This window comes from Schistocerca cancellata, chromosome 4, assembly GCF_023864275.1.
Source record: "Schistocerca cancellata isolate TAMUIC-IGC-003103 chromosome 4, iqSchCanc2.1, whole genome shotgun sequence".
NCBI lineage: Eukaryota > Metazoa > Arthropoda > Insecta > Orthoptera > Acrididae > Schistocerca > Schistocerca cancellata.
Window position 1 is genome coordinate 287,554,948 of NC_064629.1, and position 18,615 is coordinate 287,573,562.

Sequence of the window (18,615 nt, forward strand, 5' to 3'; positions counted from 1 at the left end):
GCCTCCATCACAGGAGTGTCCTCTATCGAAATCCGCGCCCTCTGGAGCTACTGTTCTATCTGTGGCGCTCAGGCGCATACGTAAAGATGAAAACTACATGTCCGTCCTCTGTCGGAATGTGCGCCTGCGTCGCTAAAAACAGACGTCAGATGTCGCCAGACGTGTCATTATGAATAAAATGTCTTCTCTCAGAGGAAATTAGAGAGCCTTGCCCAGTTGAAAACCACCATCAAGATTTATAAGATTTTGCGCTAGGCGTATCTCCACAGATTCTTTAATTATTGAATCCCAGAAAGTTTTCACTGGGGCCAAGATTTTCGTGGCAGAAAAATCCATAGCGTGTCCTGTGGTAATACAGTGCTCAGCTACGGCTGACTTACTGGGCTGTAAAAAGCGAGTGTGGTGTTCGTGTTCAACGCACCTTTCATGTACTGTGCGTGTCGTCTGACCGATGTAAGCTTTGCCACACTTGGAAGGAATTTTGTAGATCCCGGCCTTCCGCAGACCCAGATCATCCTTTACTGAACTGAGAAGGGCACTAATCTTCGCAGGTGGCCGGAAGATCACTTTAACTTGATATTTCCTTAGGATCCTGCCTATTTTAGATGAAAGGTTGCCGACGTATGGAAGGAACACCCTGGACTTGAAAAGCTCCTTATCTTCTTGATTTTGTAGGTGGTCACATTTCTTTCTTCTTAGTGCTCTTCTAATCTGATGTGGAGGGTAACCATTACCTCTGAACACCGACTCTAAATGTTCCAGCTCCTTTTCTAAGGCTGTCTCCATCAGAAACAACATGAGCCCGGTGCACCAATGTCTAAGGACGCCGGTAGTTTGTGTAGGATGATGACAACTCGACGCTTGCAGGTAAAGGTCCGTATGTGTTGGCTTACGGTAGACAGAATGCCCTAATGACCCATCCACTCTCTTAGTAACCAAGACGTCCAAGAATGGCAAGCAACCATCCTTCTCTACTTCCATCGTAAACTGGATGTTCTTGTGGATTGCATTCAGATGTTGCAAGAACCGTGACAGTTCTTCTTCACCATGGGGCCACACTACAAAGGTGTCATCTACATATCACATTCTGCCGAGTCTAGTGCCCTTTCTCAGAGTCTTCCAGAAACAAGTTTGCTACCAAAGGCGAGAGAGGACTGCCCATGGCAACACCGTCAGTCTGCTCAAAATATTCGTTGTTAAATAAAAAGTAGGTTGAGGAAAGGACATGATAGAAAAGCGCTGTTATGTCGGCAGTGAACTTATTGCTGATGAACGACAAAGAATCCATAAAAGCAACCTTAGTGAAAAATGAGATGACATCAAAGCTGACTAGTAAGTCAGTTTCACTGAGCTGAAGTGACTTCAGTCTGTTGATAAAGTCAGCCGAGTTGCGAACATGATGCACTCACTTCCCCACAAAAGGTCTCAGTAGAGAGGCGAGATGTATCGCCAAATCATACGTGGAGGCGTCAATATTACTGACGATTGGCTGTAACGGAAACACTTTTTTTATGGATCTTTGGAAGACCGTATAACCTGGGTGGCACAGAACTGTGAGGTCTTAGTCTTTTGGCCACTTCTTGCGGAATAGAAGAAGAATTCAGCAGGGCTGATGTTTTCCTCTCCACTTTCGCTGTGGGGTCTTTGTCAATCTTCCGATACATTGGTTCACTCAGCAAGTTGTAGATCTTCTGATTATAAACCTCATGCAGCAATAGCACTGTAGCGTTTCCCTTATCTGCTGGTAAGACCACTGTGTGAGGATCTTCTCATAGCTTTCATAATGCGGCCTTTTCCATGGCAGAAATGTTGCTCTTCTGACGTGGAGCTTTCGTAAGCCACCGGCGAAGATTAGTGCCCTTCTCAGTTCAGTGAAGGACGATCTGGGTCTGTGGAAGGCCGGGATCTATAAAATTCCTTGCCAGTGTGGCAAAGCTTACATCGGTCAGATGACATGCACAGTACATGAAAAGTGCGTTGAACACGAATGCCACACCCGCCTTTCGCAGCCCAGTAAGTCAGCCGTAGCTGAGCACTGTATTACCACAGGACACGCTATAGATTTTTCTGCCACGAAAATCTTGGCCCCAGTGAAAACTTTCTGGGATTCAGTAATTAAAGAATCTGTGGAGATACGCCTAGCGCGAAATCTTGTAAATCATGATAGCGGTTTTCAACTGGACAAGGCTTGGGACCCGGTGATCTCTCTAATTTCCTCTGAGAGAAGACATTTTATTCATAATGACATGTTTGGCGACATCTGACGTCTGTTTTTAGCGACGCAGACGCGCATTCCGACAGAGGGCGGACATGTAGTTTTCACCTTACGCATGCACCTGCGTGCTACGGATAGAACAGTAGCTCCAGAGGGCGCGGATTTCGATAGAGGACACTCCTGTGATGGAGGCCAATGCGCCTGCATTTTCTCTCCAATTTTTTGCTATAAAGCTGACTCCGGGAACTTGCAGTCTCCAGTGATGGACACTCACCTGAAGATGGCTGGACGTTTGCCAACCGAAATATCGTAGCAAGAAGTCTACATGATCCAGCTGCAATCCCGAAATCTCATCGATCATTCAATATGCCGGGAAGACTTCGAGAATCACAATTAAACATCGGTCAGTGGATTACCAGCGCATCTGGAACGATGGCAAATTGCCATCGGAATGGCGCGAAAGTATCATCGTTCCAGTGCTAAAGCCTTGTAAGAACCTGCTATATGTGGATAGCTATCGCCCTTTGAGCCTCACCAACATTCTGTCCAAGCTGCTTAAACATATGGTGAGCCGGCAGTTGTGTTGGGTCCTTGAGTCTCATGGACAACTTGGTCACCTGGGGTCTGCCGTTCGATTGGCCGTTTCCCAGCAACAACACCTTATTGCCATCTTTTTTGACCTGATAAAGGCCTACAATACCACTTGGTGACATATCTTCGCTACTCTGCATGAGTGTGGTCTCAAGAACCCGCTCTCGATTGTTATACAGAACTTCTTGTCGCTCCACACTTTCAGAGTTCGCGTCAGTGCTTCTCACAGTGCACTCCATATACAAGAGAATGTGGTACTGCAGGGCTCTGTCGTGTGTCCCACTCATTTTAATTGCTGTTAATGGTCTTGTACTAGCAGTTGGATCCTCATACCTCCCCTCAAATACCGTATTTACTCGAATCTAAGCCGCACTTTTTTTCCGGTTTTCGTAATCCAAAAAACCGCCTGCGGCTTAGAATCGAGTGCAAAGCAAGCGGAAGTTATGAAAAATGTTGGTACATGCTGCCACAACTAACTTCTGCCGTCGAATATATGTAGCGCTACGCATGCATGCTTTGTAAGCACAAAGATAAATACTGGCGCCAAAACCTCTGCGTCAGTAAATAAATTAAAAAAAAAAGTTGAAGACGAGCTTTTTTTCTCCGCCGCGAGTTTCGACCACTGCATTTTCATACATTATCCAAAGAAGTAAATACAAATTCCGTATTGTTCATCTTCGAATGTAGCACAATTTCAGTGTACTACGAAAATCTGACTGGCAAGACTGTTTGGGATGTTTGTCAATATGGCCAACTCTACGTTCTGAATTTTTTCCTATCTGTGAGAAGAGATGGTTGCTAATAGGAACCTGATGAAATTTGAATCACATACAGTATTCTCTTCACCATAAGAATAATACGAATATAAACATTTTGCCATGTATTCTTTCGTGTTTGCTGCTATCTCATTTAAATCCTGTCTGCCAAATAAACTACGAAACTAGAGTAGAGTGAGACAACAGCAAACGCGGAAGAATGTACGTATCGTGTCATGTTTATATTTGTATTATTCTTATGCCTAATAGTGATACAGTCAGAAATGAAGCACGGCAAGTGACTAGATTTTTTTATCTAAGATGACTCTAATTTCTGTGCAGAATTTGATGTAATAAAGAAGCGGCCGCAAAGCTTTTCAAACGGAGAAAAATTTTCGCCCAACTCTCGTTCAGAACATGTTCTATCATACGCAGTCTATTATTTGATTCTTGTTGATCATTATCAAAGAAAGCAGCAGTGTAAGTAACAACAAATAGCAGTCTCTTGCCATTGTTTCGCTAATGTGACGATTCCTCTCCTTTTTTTTTTTTTTTTTTTTTTTTTTTTTTTTTTTTTTTTTTTTTTTTTTTTTTAATTAATTGTACGCGGCGGTAGCGTGCACAAAAGCAAGTCATGCCGCGAGCCGCGACAGGCCGTAAACACGCACTATCAGAATGCGACAAACAATGCATGACACAGTGCAGTAATGCATTTTCAGCTTAAGATTGACGCAAACACCTATAACAAAGAAAACGGCACTTATCAGATCAAAGCAAAATAAGCAATCGATTCAAACCAGACGAAGCACGTGAAAAAGGAAGGGCACCCGTATAAATACGGACGGAGCGCCTGACGCATAGCAATAGCTACGTGGTAAAGCTTAACTGCTAAGGTTACGACTCGAACCAAACTACTGTAGCTGTATCGTCATTCATTCGGCCTAAATTGTGTCTCATATTACAATGGACCAACTTTGTTTCGATTTGGAGGTGCGGCCTACAACTTTTCTCTCCCCTTGAATTTCGAGTCTCAAATTTCAGGTGCGGCTTAGATTCGGGAAACTTTTTTTTCCTTTATTTTGAGTCTCATTTTTCAGGTGCGGCTTAGATTCGAGTGCGGCTTAGATTCGAGTAAATACAGTAGGCTGATGTTTTTCTATTTCCTTCTGCTCCCCTTCTATTGGTGTGGCTGAACGCCGGCCTGAGGGAGCCATACAAAAGGTGCAGTCATGGGCTCTCACTCACGGGTTTCAATATTTGGTCACCAAGACTTGTCATGCACTTCTGTCGTCGTCATATGTCCACCCCCATCCAGAACTTTACCTCAATGACCAACTACTCTATGTAGTGGAGACTTACCGCTTTTTGGGACTTTTTGTCGATGCTCACGTAACTTGGTTTCACTATCTCCATCAGTTTAAGGAAAAGTTCTGGCGGCATTTTAATATTATTCGATGCCTGAGCCACACTGACTGGGGTTTTGATTGCTCTACACTGCTGCAGGTGTACAAAACCCTCCAGCAGTCCAGTCTGGACTATGGGAGCCTGGTGTATGGTTCATTATCACCCCCCGTGCTGTGACTGCTGAACCCTATCCACCAGTTCGGAGTTTGGCTTGTGATGGGAGCTGTCCTGGCGAGCCCAGTGAATAGCCTCCTCGGGGAAGCTGCATTCCTCCAATGCAACTCCGGCGGCAACTACTGCTTGCAAATTATACCACCCACATTCATAGTTCATCTCACTACCCAAATTACCGTCTTCTTTTCCCTAACACAATGATCCATCTCCCGCAACAGCGGACCAGAACAGGGAATTTCCTTGCAGTTCGTGTCCGGTTGCTTCGTACTGAACTTGACACTTTCCCTCTACCACCTTTCATTTGTGTCCACTTATGTATACCTCCATTGTCCATGTCTGGACCTGTCGCAAGGCCCAAAAGGTTCAGTTCCACCTGAGGCCCTCCGCCGGCACTTTTTCTCTATTCTTGGTGAGTTCCAGGGCTCAGAAATAGTCTACACCAACCAACCAATGGTCGGCAGTCTTGTTGCCTTCACTTATGCTCATGTTGGACATATTGAACAGTGCTCCTTGCCAGATGGCTGCAATGTTTTTACTGCAGAGTTGGTAACCATCTGTCGCACTCTTGAGCATATCTGCTTCTGTGCTGGTGAGTCCTTCGTCATCTTAAGTGTCTCCTTAAGCAGCCTACAAGCTCTCAACCCGTGCTTTCCTTGCCATCAATTGGTAGTGACTATCCAGGAGTCTCTTTATGTCCTTGGCAACAGTGGACGTTCAGTAACCTTCATTTATACCCCAGGACATGTCGAGAGCCTGGCCAGTGAACTTTCTGACTGGCTGGCCAAACAAATAACTGGTAAACCAACTCTGGAGATCGGCCTGCCGGAGACTAATCTTTGATTGGTCTTCTGCTGTGAAGTTTTTGAGATCTGGGATACTAAATGGTGCACCTTCAGTACACCAAATAAACTACATGTTATCAAGGAGACAACAAATTTGTGGTGGTCATCGATGTGAGCCACTCGCAGGGACTATGTTGTCCTTTGCCAGCTCCACATGGGCCATACTTGGCTGACACATGGTCACCTCCGTTGCAAGGACCCACATAGGTGTCGCTGTGGCTCCCACATGACTGTCGTCCACATCTTGTAGGACTGTCCAATTTTAGCTGCTCTACAGCAGACTTTTAACCTTCCTGCCACACTGCCAGTGGTATTGGGAGACAGTGCCTCAATGGCTGAAGTTGTTTTATGTTTTATTTATGGGGGGGTATCACACAATCTCTCCCAGGCCTCCACCCTCCATCCATATTAACTCTTCCTCACTGTTTCTTTGCTGTTTGTTCACCTTGGTGTTCACCTTTTCCCTGTCTGTGTTCCTCTATCCTTGTCTTTCAAGCTTGATACTTTAGTGTGTTGCATGATGTCTGGCTTGTCCTTTTTTTACTGCTGCGATCAGCCAGCCCAGGTCATCTGCTGTATTCTTTTAATACCTTCCATTACTTTCTCCTTTTAGTGTACATTCTCCCCTTTCTGTTAGCTTCTGTCGTTTTGTATTTCAATGTGATTTGAAGTTAGTTTTACGCCTTTTACTTTCCCCAACTCCTTTTGGGACTGTTTTTAAGTTTAGACCTATTTGAATGAGGAAAAAGGGACTAATGACCCTGTAGTTTGGCCCCTTTACTCCCAAGAGGAACAAGAGGCAGGAGGAACAAGACTTTTGGTCAGGTGATTACAGGGTTATAAATACAAAATCAAATAGGGGTAATGCAGGAGTAGGTTTAATAATGAATAAAAAAATAGGAGTGCGGGCTAGCTACTACAAACAGCATAGTGAACGCATTATTGTGGCCAAGATAGACACAAAGCCCATGCCTACTACAGTAGTACAAGTTTATATGCCAACTAGCTCTGCAGATGATGAAGAAATAGATGAAATGTATGACGAGATAAAAGAAATTATTCAGGTAGTGAAGGGAGACGAAAATTTAATAGTCATGGGTGACTGGAATTCGTCAGTAGGAAAAGGGAGAGAAGGAAACATAGTAGGTGAATATGGATTGGGGGGAAGGAATGAAAGAGGAAGCCGCCTTGTAGAATTTTGCACAGAGCATAACTTAATCATAGCTAACACTTGGTTCAAGAATCATGAAAGGAGGCTGTATACATGGAAGAAGCCTGGAGATACTGACAGGTTTCAGATAGATTATATAATGGTAAGACAGAGATTTAGGAACCAGGTTTTAAATTGTAAGACATTTCCTGGGGCAGATGTAGATTCTGACCACAATCTATTGGTTATGAACTGCACATTGAAACTGAAGAAACTGCAAAAAGGTGGGAATTTAAGGAGATGGGACCTGGATAAACTGAAAGAACCAGAGGTTGTAGAGAGTTTCAGGGAGAGCATTAGGGAACAATTGACTGGAATGGGGGAAAGAAATACAGTAGAAGAAGAATGGGTAGCTCTGAGGGATGAAGTGGTGAAGGCAGCAGAGGATCAAGTAGGTAAAAAGACGCGGGCTAATAGAAATCCTTGGGTAACAGAAGAAATATTGAATTTAATTGATGAAAGGAGAAAATATAAAAATGGAGTAAATGAAGCAGGCAAAAAGGAATACAAACGTCTCAAAAATGAAATCGACAGGAAGTGCAAAATGGCTAAGCAGGGATGGCTAGAGGACAAATGTAAGGATGTAGAGGCTTGTCTCACTAGGGGTAAGATAGATACTGCCTACAGGAAAATTAAAGAGACCTTTGGAGAGAAGAGAACCACTTGTATGAATATCAAGAGCTCAGATGGCAACCCAGTTCTAAGCAAAGAAGGGAAAGCACAAAGGTGGAAGGAGTATATAGAGCGTTTATACAAGGGCGATGTACTTGAGGACAATATTATGGAAATGGAAGAGGATGTAGATGAAGATGAAATGGGAGATACGATACTGCGTGAAGAGTTTGACAGAGCACTGAAAGACCTGAGTCAAAACAAGGCCCCGGGAGTAGACAACATTCCATTAGAACTACTGATGGCCTCGGGAGAGCCAGTCATGACAAAACTCTACCATCTGGTGAGCACGATGTATGAGACAGGCGAAATACCCTCAGACTTTAAGAAGAATATAATAATTCCAATCCCAAAGAAAACAGGTGTTGACAGATGTGAAAGTTACCGAACTATCAGTTTAATAAGTCACAGCTGCAAAATACTAACGCGAATTCTTTACAGATGAATGGAAAAACTGGTAGAAGCCGACCTCGGGGAAGATCAGTTTGGATTCCGTAGAAATGTTGGAACACGTGAGGCAATACTGACCTTACGACTTATCTTGGAAGAAAGATTAAGAAAAGGCAAACCTACATTTCTAGCATTTGTAGACTTAGAGAAAGCTTTTGACAATGTTGACTGGAATACTCTCTTTCAAATTCTGAAGGTGGCAGGGGTAAAATACAGGGAGCGAAAGGCTATCTACAATTTGTACAGAAACCAGATGGCAGTTATAAGAGTCGAGGGGCACGAAAGGGAAGCAGTGGTTGGGAAAGGAGTGAGACAGGGTTGTAGCCTCTCCCCGATGTTATTCAATCTGTATATTGAGCAAGCAGTAAAGGAAACAAAAGAAAAATTCGGAGTAGGTATTAAAATTCATGGAGAAGAAGTATAAACTTGGAGGTTCGCCGATGACATTGTAATTCTGTCAGAGACAGCAAAGGACTTGGAAGAGCAGTTGAACGGAATGGACAGTGTCTTGAAAGGAGGATATAAGATGAATATCAACAAAAGCAAAACGAGGATAATGGAATGTAGTCAAATTAAGTCGGGTGATGCTGAGGGAATTAGATTAGGAAATGAGACACTTAAAGTAGTAAAGGAGTTTTGCTATTTAGGGAGTAAAATAACCGATGATGGTCGAAGTAGAGAGGATATAAAATGTAGACTGGCAATGGCAAGGAAAGCGTTTCTCAAGAAGAGAAATTTGTTAACATCGAATATAGATTTAGGTGTCAGGAAGTCGTTTCTGAAAATGTTTGTATGGAGTGTAGCCATGTATGGAAGTGAGACATGGACGATAACTAGTTTGGACAAGAAGAGAATAGAAGCTTTCGAAATGTGGTGCTACAGAAGAATGCTGAAGATAAGGTGGGTAGATCACGTAACTAATGAGGAGGTATTGAATAGGATTGGGGAGAAGAGAAGTTTGTGGCACAACTTGACTAGAAGAAGGGATCGGTTGGTAGGACATGTTCTGAGGCATCAAGGAATTTAGTATTGGAGGGCAGCGTGGAGGGTAAAAATCGTAGAGGGAGACCAAGAGATCAATACACTAAGCAGATTCAGAAGGATGTAGGTTGCAGTAGGTACTGGGAGATGAAGAAGCTTGCACAGGATAGAGTAGCATGGAGAGCTGCATCAAACCAGTCTCAGGACTGAAGACCACAACAACAACAAACTCCCAAGACCAACCAACCAAGAAGGTTAAATTTTTGAATGCGTGATTGGAAGAAGTGTGACAGGGGATGACCTAAACACAAAGCTGGATAGCTGTTTTTGTCAAATCAGCAGACTGTATCACTTGATGCTTGATTATTGGTTGTTCCTTTTAGCAAAAGGCATCTCAGATGCTGGCAGCAAATTAACCCTTTGGAATGACAAGCTCCCAACTAAGACATTTCATGTAAATTGATGTCGAAGTTTCGTTAACTCATTATTCAGTCATTACTCTATCTGCGATAGTGTTTTCTTGATATAGTACAAGGTAGTGCTTGTCAGAATGGGCTGTAAAGAACCTTTACAAAAACAGTAACAAAAGTGCAACATAACTGTATTAACCTTCCCTCTACCTCATTCTTTGTAAAACTGCTACTGAAAAGTACAAGAAATGGGTATGTGTTTGTGCTGTTAAGCATATCGTGCATTTTCATTGGTTGTCTGCCTCTACAGTTTGTTTCTTCAGTCACTTAAATCCTAATGTTTGTGTCTGGATGATAAGTTTTGGTTAGTGAAAGGTAATAATTATATAAATATTCAACTTCATCGTTACTTACAAGAAAAATAATTGAATACTAAAAAGAAAAAAGTGTCTGTTTAAATTTCAATAGAATGAAGTTAGCCCATGTATCATTTTTTCATAAAGAAATGTAATCCCATGAAAGCTTAGTAATAATCTTGATCCACAGGAGGCATGTACTTCAGCATGTCGCTGATTTTTCTTCTTTTCTTCTGATAGTAATGGTTTAGTGTTGTTCAATTCTTTGGCTTAATTGACTGTACATTCAATTCCGTACATTAATTATCTTCAGAAATGAAAGTTGTGCTCTTTGATTGTGCCCCTCCTTGGCAAAATTTCAAGTTGACAGTATCCACAATCTTTTCAATGAATCATATTTTGTATGAAATATGTGCTGGGCCTTGTGTAAATTCCAATGATGTTCTTGTGCGAATATGAGAACTTGAAAATTAAATTTCTTCAACATTGATCCAAAGTCATAAAAATTTGCATTTCAGAGCTGTAGTGGTTAAAGAGGAATTTTGCGATCGATATTTTTCAATAATCGTTGGAATCCGACGGGGGAAAACTCATTTTTTCCAGTGGACTGTGTGCACTGTCTCTTCTGAATGTATGAATGTCCAGGCACCAACTAAAACATTATAATTTTATTCACATGAGGATTTTGGGGAAATTCAAAACAGCACAGGGAATAAAAGAATTTTGTTTCTGGGGAATGTAGGAATTGCTCCATGTGATCAGCTCAATAATATTGTGTTCATAATTTACCTTGTCTGGGTTGGATTTAAAGGTGCCTGCAAGGTTATTTCAAAACCTGCCAGACAATTCTTCTGTCTGCAGGACTTAAGATACAGTTTTGCTGCATGAATTATGAGTTGTTAAATCGTATAAATATAATTTTCTTTTGTACAATATATACTAACTTCTCCTCTTGGACACAAGATTACATACTGCAGGTCAAAGCAAAGCAATGGGGCAGACTTCTGTTTCCTGTGCTCATCTCTGAGTGTTCCCAATTCTTCTTTTTCTTTAATATGTTCACAGTAATTTTCTTTTAAACATTCAGTGAATGTGTTGTATGTTTTTGACACGTTGTATTCTTCACATAGGTAGCAACGATTAGATTTTCTCTCATTGATTCCGAAACTGAATTCCATGACAAAAATATGCCTATACATACTGTACTTGACTGGTGTTTTAACTTCTTAACATTTATCTTTATAAAGGCAGTGCATTTTAAAAAGAGATAAACTTGGATCAAGGTATTTTCTTGCTTTTTGAACTCTGCAGTAGTGACTCTTCAACTGGAAAAAATTTATATACTGCTTTAACTATTGTTTTTCAGCCTCGCCAAGCTTCCTGGAACTGTTCTGATTGATACCTATGTTGTCACATGGTGGTGTGTTACTAGCAGGAGCTATGTTTTTATGAACATGGTATACGACCCCCTCCCCCTTTTTTTTACCTGGATTTTTTTCTCATTGAACATTAAAAAAATATTTGAAACTAAATGTTTTATAAGTCATTCTATTATTCTTCATTTTTGGATGCACAGTTATACTTCACTCAGTAGAATTGAGTTAAAAGTGCTATTTCTCGTTGTGACTTAACTAATAATAACTACAAAATAATGTTTTCATATCAATTTATTCAATTCTTGCTCTGCACTTGAATTTGCACATATTTATGCAACCTTTCAGTGTTGGTGCTTTTTGCTGGAACACTTTGACCTCTCCAACTTGGTTATGTTTTCTTTTTGCCAATGATTTCCATGACTGCGTGTCAGTAAATGCTTTCTTTTCTTTGTGTTTGTATTTTTGTCTCCTTGAGTTTGTCCCATAATAAAACAAAACATAACATAAATTAGTTTCATAGCATGTATTTACATTTGGAACTTACCTGGAAGAACATGCATATAGTTGGTGTAGGTGGAGCAATCAGGACTGCTTTCAACATCTGAATTTTCTGGATTGGGTGGTGAGCTGGAACCTTCTATTTATTCAGCTATCCAGTCATTAATTGCATCCATGATTATTTAATATGAAAACCACACAAACAATAAACCAGAGCAGCAATGCCCTAACGATTCATGAATAACAGAAACAATGTCAGATTTACGAAATGATGGTCCTAAAATCACTCACTAGAGCACATTCATATGACAAGGTTCCAAATGAGCTCTAGGAACTCTGTCATTCGTAACTAAAATTTATCTGTAGAAACACTGTGTTCTATCTGTCAAATAGAACCTTGACATCTAAACGAATCAAACAAAGTGATATCAGCTGGAATTTCAGCATTATTGCAACTCGGCTACTTCTCCACAGATTGCCGCATGCACACAGTCTATGTGTAGCAGAAGTCGGATAGAACCTTATCACACTAACAACTCATTTTTCTTTGAATTTGTCAGTTGAAACTTTATCATTCCAAAGGATTGAAATGTCAGTGGGGGTGTGTGGAGACACTTCAGAGAATTTGTTTGAAGTGCACACCAATCTTTTTGCACAACAGATGCTAAAGGTTATCTCTGGTGACCGCGCACTACCATTTGCTACAACAGGTGTTTTATATTAGGGCTCACCTATTAATAACTATTTATATAGTTAACATTAAGGCATTTTATCTGGTCAGCTGTAACGATATTGGATAGGAATACTCGGTGAGCAGCAGGTAATGATCAAGTGAAAATGCAGGTCTGGGCACCCCCATCATTGTTGTTGTACTGAATTAGAGCATTTAGTACCCCCACACCTGACTTACGGATCTTGCCCATTGAACGGAAAATTTTCACGAAGGTTAAATGACCAAAGATCAGATATGCTGACGTGGACTATAGTGGTAACCATAAAAAACATTCTGCATCAAAGCTTGTTGTCTCCCTGAATGTAGTGAACAATTCATGCTCAAATAATCCTACTTTAAGTGAGATTTCTGTGGTTATTTCTTCATTGGTACCCACCTCATACATCTCACAAGTGTTTTGAGCTGCCTCCATGGTTGTCACCCTTTTATGAATAGAAAGTGAATCAAATGTTGCAAATGTTAGACTATTTACTTTTGATGTTCTGTTTTGCAACGTTTAAGTAATACTCCTTGTAACCTTCAAATGTGTGACTTTCATTGTATCTCTGCAAGAATAATACTAGAATCTCAAATAAAAATAACTACTGATAAATATAATTATTAATAACAAAACAAGAACATCAAGAATCTGTGCAGTAACCTATTTCTTCAGATAAATTTTGCCCACAGTTGTAGATTACATACTTCAATATTCAGGTCACAGCACTGTTGTTACTGCATGGTATTCAGGTAATTTAGCATGTATATTTATCACTCAAAATATAAATTTGCCAATGTGAATGTGGAAATATACTGTAGATCATTGGTGCATGACAGAAAGTTTCGCGACACCCTGTGTGGGCACTAGCTGGTGTCAGGTGGTCAGTGGCCACTGGCAGACATCAACTACATCAAGAGGGATATGTACAGTCAATTGTAGGCACTTTCATGGAAATTGTTTGTATTAGTAACAATGTAGTACAGGTACCATTTGTAACTGTAATTGTGATCTTCAACATTTTATTGTTCTGAATAGTTAAGATCTCATTCTCTGTTCTTTACAGTGGTTATTGGCCATCTCAAAATCTTCATAAAAGATTCACAGTATTGTTGTCCAGAAACTAAATGTCAGAAGCGATATCGGAAACAGAAATCTTTTATGGTAAGTCATATTTAATCTTATAATAAGGTAAATCTGTTATACTGTTTCCTGTGACATTTGTATAATATTTTATTCAAATCAATTACTGAGATGTAGTTAAAAGACCTCAAGTTTTTTAATAGCTTTTTTCTGTGATCTACAAGGCTATAATGACTCATTTAATAACTATGTATTTTTCACACACATTGATCTACAGGGCATACAGAGGTAAAGTGCTGAACTACCAATCACAAAATTTACTGCAACAGGGGAAACATTAACTACCAAGTGAAAATTATCTACAGTGGTTTGAACTATTGCACATTTCAGGAGGTTTCCAGTATAGTAAGATCATTTTTATTTCGAAGCCAGGCTGTTCCTTTTGTGGTACCAAAAGAGCCATTGGAGAAAGGAATAGTTTTTTTAAGAAAAATTATTACATGTTGTGGAATGAAGGAGAGTCATTCCAGAAACTCATATTACGATGATTAAATGGCACATGACTCCACAGTTGTTAAAATCTCACACTAGTAATGGAGACAGAAACAAAACTAACAGAGTTTGTTGGTTGAGTAGAATGTTATTTTCTCACACATAACATGATAATTAAAGATAGCGCTTCTGGTTTCTTTTTTTATTTTATTTTTTTAATTTAATTTAATGTTTTTATTTTTTTTTTTTTATTTTAGAGAAAAGGACGAACATTACACTAGAGAAAGATCAAATTTGCAAATAACATGAAAGTCTGAATATGTAAATAGAACTAAGAAAAGGAAGGAGACATGGAAAGTGTTGCTCGAATTGTTGCATGGGAAGGTGATCAGGTCCAATTGCGAAAGAAAATTGTGCAAAAGGGCCATAGTATAATCTAGTTGATGATAATCATCTCTCTCTCTCTCTCTCTCTCTCTCTCTCTCTCTCTCTCTCTCTCTTAGTAAGTGTTAATTCTAAATGAAAAATACTCTGGCTCCCTGTGAAATGGATGGAACAATGGAGATCAAAAACATAAAGCTTCAAGCAAATTGTTAAAGAGTAATGCAGAAAGAAAGTGAGGTAAAGGAGAAAAACGATTACCATTTAATAATGTGTCATTGACTTTGTGGTCATAAGAGAGACTGGAGTGCAGCAGTGAACAATCTTTTGTAGTACTCATTTTTCATTATATTGGATAATTTTCTAATTTGTCAACATTTGAATGACGTGAATGCTTTTTTTCTCGTAGTTTCAGTTTCTGCCACAATAGTTGATTGAAGTTGGCACATTAACAGCTTAGGTCCTAAGCTGTAAATTGTGAATCTAGACTGGAAACCATAATTGTTTTTACGTATAGTAAGGAAAGTTCTGGCAAAAGTGTAAATAGTTGGGAGTAAAGGAGAAAACACACACACACACACACACACACACACACACACACACACCCTTGTGCACCTACAATATGCTGGCTGGACATACAGTGTCAGAAAAGCAGTTTGGCAGATGGACAAGGATGGGGATTTTGGTGGGTGGGGTGGGTGGAGGGAGAAAGAGGTGGGAAGCTGGCAGAGAGGTTGGGTATGGGTAGCTAGCAGCTCAGTGAGAGGCAGCAGGTGCGCAGGCTGAGAATATAGGAGGGAGGGGTGGCAGGTGCACAGGCTGGCATGTGACATACGATGAGGATGACATGGATGTGCTAATTGGAGGGGGTGACAAAACAAAGGAAGGGGAAACCATTGTGTAGAGGTTGTGGGACAGTGGTTTAGCATAAATTGAGGCCAGGAGGATTATGGGAAAGAAGGATGTTTTGCAACGATGATGCCTGTCTACATAGTTCACGAAAACTTGTCCTTGGGGGAAGTGTCCATATGAAATGGGTTGTGAAGCAGCCATTGAACTCGAGCATGTTGTGCTCAGCAGTCTGTTGCACCACTGGGTGGTCAACTTTGTTCTTGGACACAGTTCAACATGCCCATTCATTGTGGTGAACAGCTGGTTGGTTGCCATGCCCACATAAAGTGACATGCAAAATCGCAACATAGCTGATGTGACATGGCTTCTTTCACAGGTGGCACTGCCTCTGATATGACGGAATAATCTTGTGACCAGACTGGAATAGAAAGTGCCGAGTGGATGGATGTCGTGGGTCTTGAACCTGTGTCTTCCACAGGGAAGTGGAAATGACAGGTGAACTAGGGTGGGGGTTTGGTGGGTAGGATGGGTAGAGGGAGAAAGAGGAGGTATGTGGGAGTTGGATATGGGAGTGGCACAGTGATGGATCAGGATGTTCTGTAGATTGGGTGGGCAACAGAATGTCACTTTGGGAAGGTTTGGAGTTATGTTGAGTAGATACCACCCATTTTGGGCATGATAATAGATAATCAAAGCCCTGGCAAAGGATATGTCAATTGCCTCAGTCTGTGGTGATATTGCATGAAAGAGGAGGGTCCTTTGCAGCTGATTCTTGAGGGTGTTGGGAGAATTAGGGGCATCTGATAATATGGCACAGGAAATCTGTCTGCAGACTAGGTTTGGAGAGTAGAGCCTGTCTGTGAAGGCATATGTGAGACCTTCAGCACACAGCACAAGGGAATTCTCATCACTGCAGATATGTCTTCCACAGGCGCTGCAGCTGTATGAGAGTGATTTTTTTGTGCGGAAGGGGAGACACCAGTCCAAATGCAGGTGGTTAATGGGTTTAACATAGGCAGAGATATAAATGAAGCCATCGAGAGATGGAGGAGATCAACGTCCAGAAAGGCGGAACAGTTGTTTCAGGAGGACCAAGTGAAGCATATGGGAGAGAAAGTGTTCAGGTTGTGGAGGAATGAATATTTGATATCTTTGCCCTGCGACCAGATCATGAGCAAAACAAAATCTTTGAGAGGCTAGGAAGGTTTCCTCTAGATGCTTTATAAACAGTTTGGCATAAGAGGGTGCTACACTGGTGCCCATGACTGTGCTGCTGATTTTTTTAATATACCTTCCCATCACCAAAGAAATAGTTGTGTGCGATTATATGATTGGTATGATGTTTGATAGTGGGAAGGCCTTGGGGAGGAGGGATATTGGTGTACAGGGATTTAACATGAACAATGATAAGTATGTATCCAGGTGCTAATGGAGTTTCAATGATAGAGAGTTAGAGAAGAAAGTAGTTGGTATCTTTGATATGGCGGGCTGGGCTTTGGGCAATCGGTAGGAAGTGTTGGTCAAAAAGAGCAGAGATTCTTTCAGTGAAAGCACAATAACTAGCTACCGTGAGGTGTCCAATGTTGGGTTTGTGGATTTTGAGAATAATGTAGGAGGTGGCTGTACAGGGGAACATTGGGATTAGGAGAGAGAGAGAGAGAGAGAGAGAGAGAGAGAGAGAGAGAGAGAGAGACCTTCTCCAATAGGGTCATAGGCTTATTCAGTCATATCAGAAGCAGGGCCATCTGTGAAGGAAGTCATGTTATATACCAGCTCTGATGTAATTACTGCTCAGCATTTTACGTGGGCATGGTCGCCAACCAGCTGTCCACCAGAATGAAGTGACACTGAATGATCTTTGTACTGGTATAAAACAAAGTATTTTACTGAAGAATATTTTAATTGCAGTGATGAAGTAGTATTGATTAATGAAATAAATATATATAAACACAAAATGCTGTTGAAGTAAATAATTGTTAAGGCATCACAGAAAATGTCGATAAGTGTGTGCATATTCCCCTGTTCGTGTGACTGAATGAATTTTTTCCCATATCTATTGTTTATGTCAACTTTATTGTCAGAGTGTTAAATGTAGTTAAGTTATAACATTACGAGGTGCATTCAAGTTCTAAGGCCTCCGATATTTTTCTAATTAACTACTCACCCGAAATCGATGAAACTGGCATTACTTCTCGACGTAATCGCCCTGCAGACGTACACATTTTTCACAACGCTGACGCCATGATTCCATGGCAGCAGCGAAGGCTTCTTTAGGAGTCTGTTTTGACCACTGGAAAATCGCTGAGGCAATAGCAGCACGGCTGGTGAATGTGCGGCCACAGAGAGTGTCTTTCATTGTTGGAAAAAGCCAAAAGTCACTAGGAGCCAGGTCAGGTGAGTAGGGAGCATGAGGAATCACTTCAAAGTTGTTATCACGAAGAAACTGTTGTGTAACGTTAGCTCGATGTGCGGGTGCGTTGTCTTGGTGAAACAGCACACGCGCAGCCCTTCCCGGACATTTTTGTTGCAGTTCAGAAGGAATTTGTTCTTCAAAACATTTTCGTAGGATGCACCTGTTACCGTAGTGCCCTTTGGAACGCAATGGGTAAGGATTATGCCCTCGCTGTCCCAGAACATGAACACCATCATTTTTTCAGCACTGGCGGTTACCCGAAATACACTCCTGGAAATGGAAAAAAGAACACATTGACACCGGTGTGTCAGACCCACCATACTTGCTCCGGACACTGCGAGAGGGCTGTACAAGCAATGATCACACGCACGGCACAGCGGACACACCAGGAACCGCGGTGTTGGCCGTCGAATGGCGCTAGCTGCGCAGCATTTGTGCACCGCCGCCGTCAGTGTCAGCCAGTTTGCCGTGGCATACGGAGCTCCATCGCAGTCTTTAACACTGGTAGCATGCCGCGACAGCGTGGACGTGAACCGTATGTGCAGTTGACGGACTTTGAGCGAGGGCGTATAGTGGGCATGCGGGAGGCCGGGTGGACGTACCGCCGAATTGGTCAACACGTGGGGCGTGAGGTCTCCACAGTACATCGATGTTGTCGCCAGTGGTCGGCGGAAGGTGCACGTGCCCGTCGACCTGGGACCGGACCGCAGCGATGCACGGATGCACGCCAAGACCGTAGGATCCTACGCA

General features: G+C 41.5%; 1 protein-coding gene across 1 annotated transcript in view; it reads left to right on the forward strand.

Annotated features, from left to right (window-relative positions):
* The window catches only part of LOC126183451 (uncharacterized), a 283,765-nt gene that overhangs the window by 119,222 nt on the left and 145,928 nt on the right, over positions 1–18,615 (forward strand). The window contains exon 11 of the mRNA XM_049925445.1: positions 13,711–13,808. Coding sequence (XP_049781402.1) covers positions 13,711–13,808 — 98 coding nt within the window. The remainder of the gene's footprint in view (positions 1–13,710; positions 13,809–18,615) is intronic.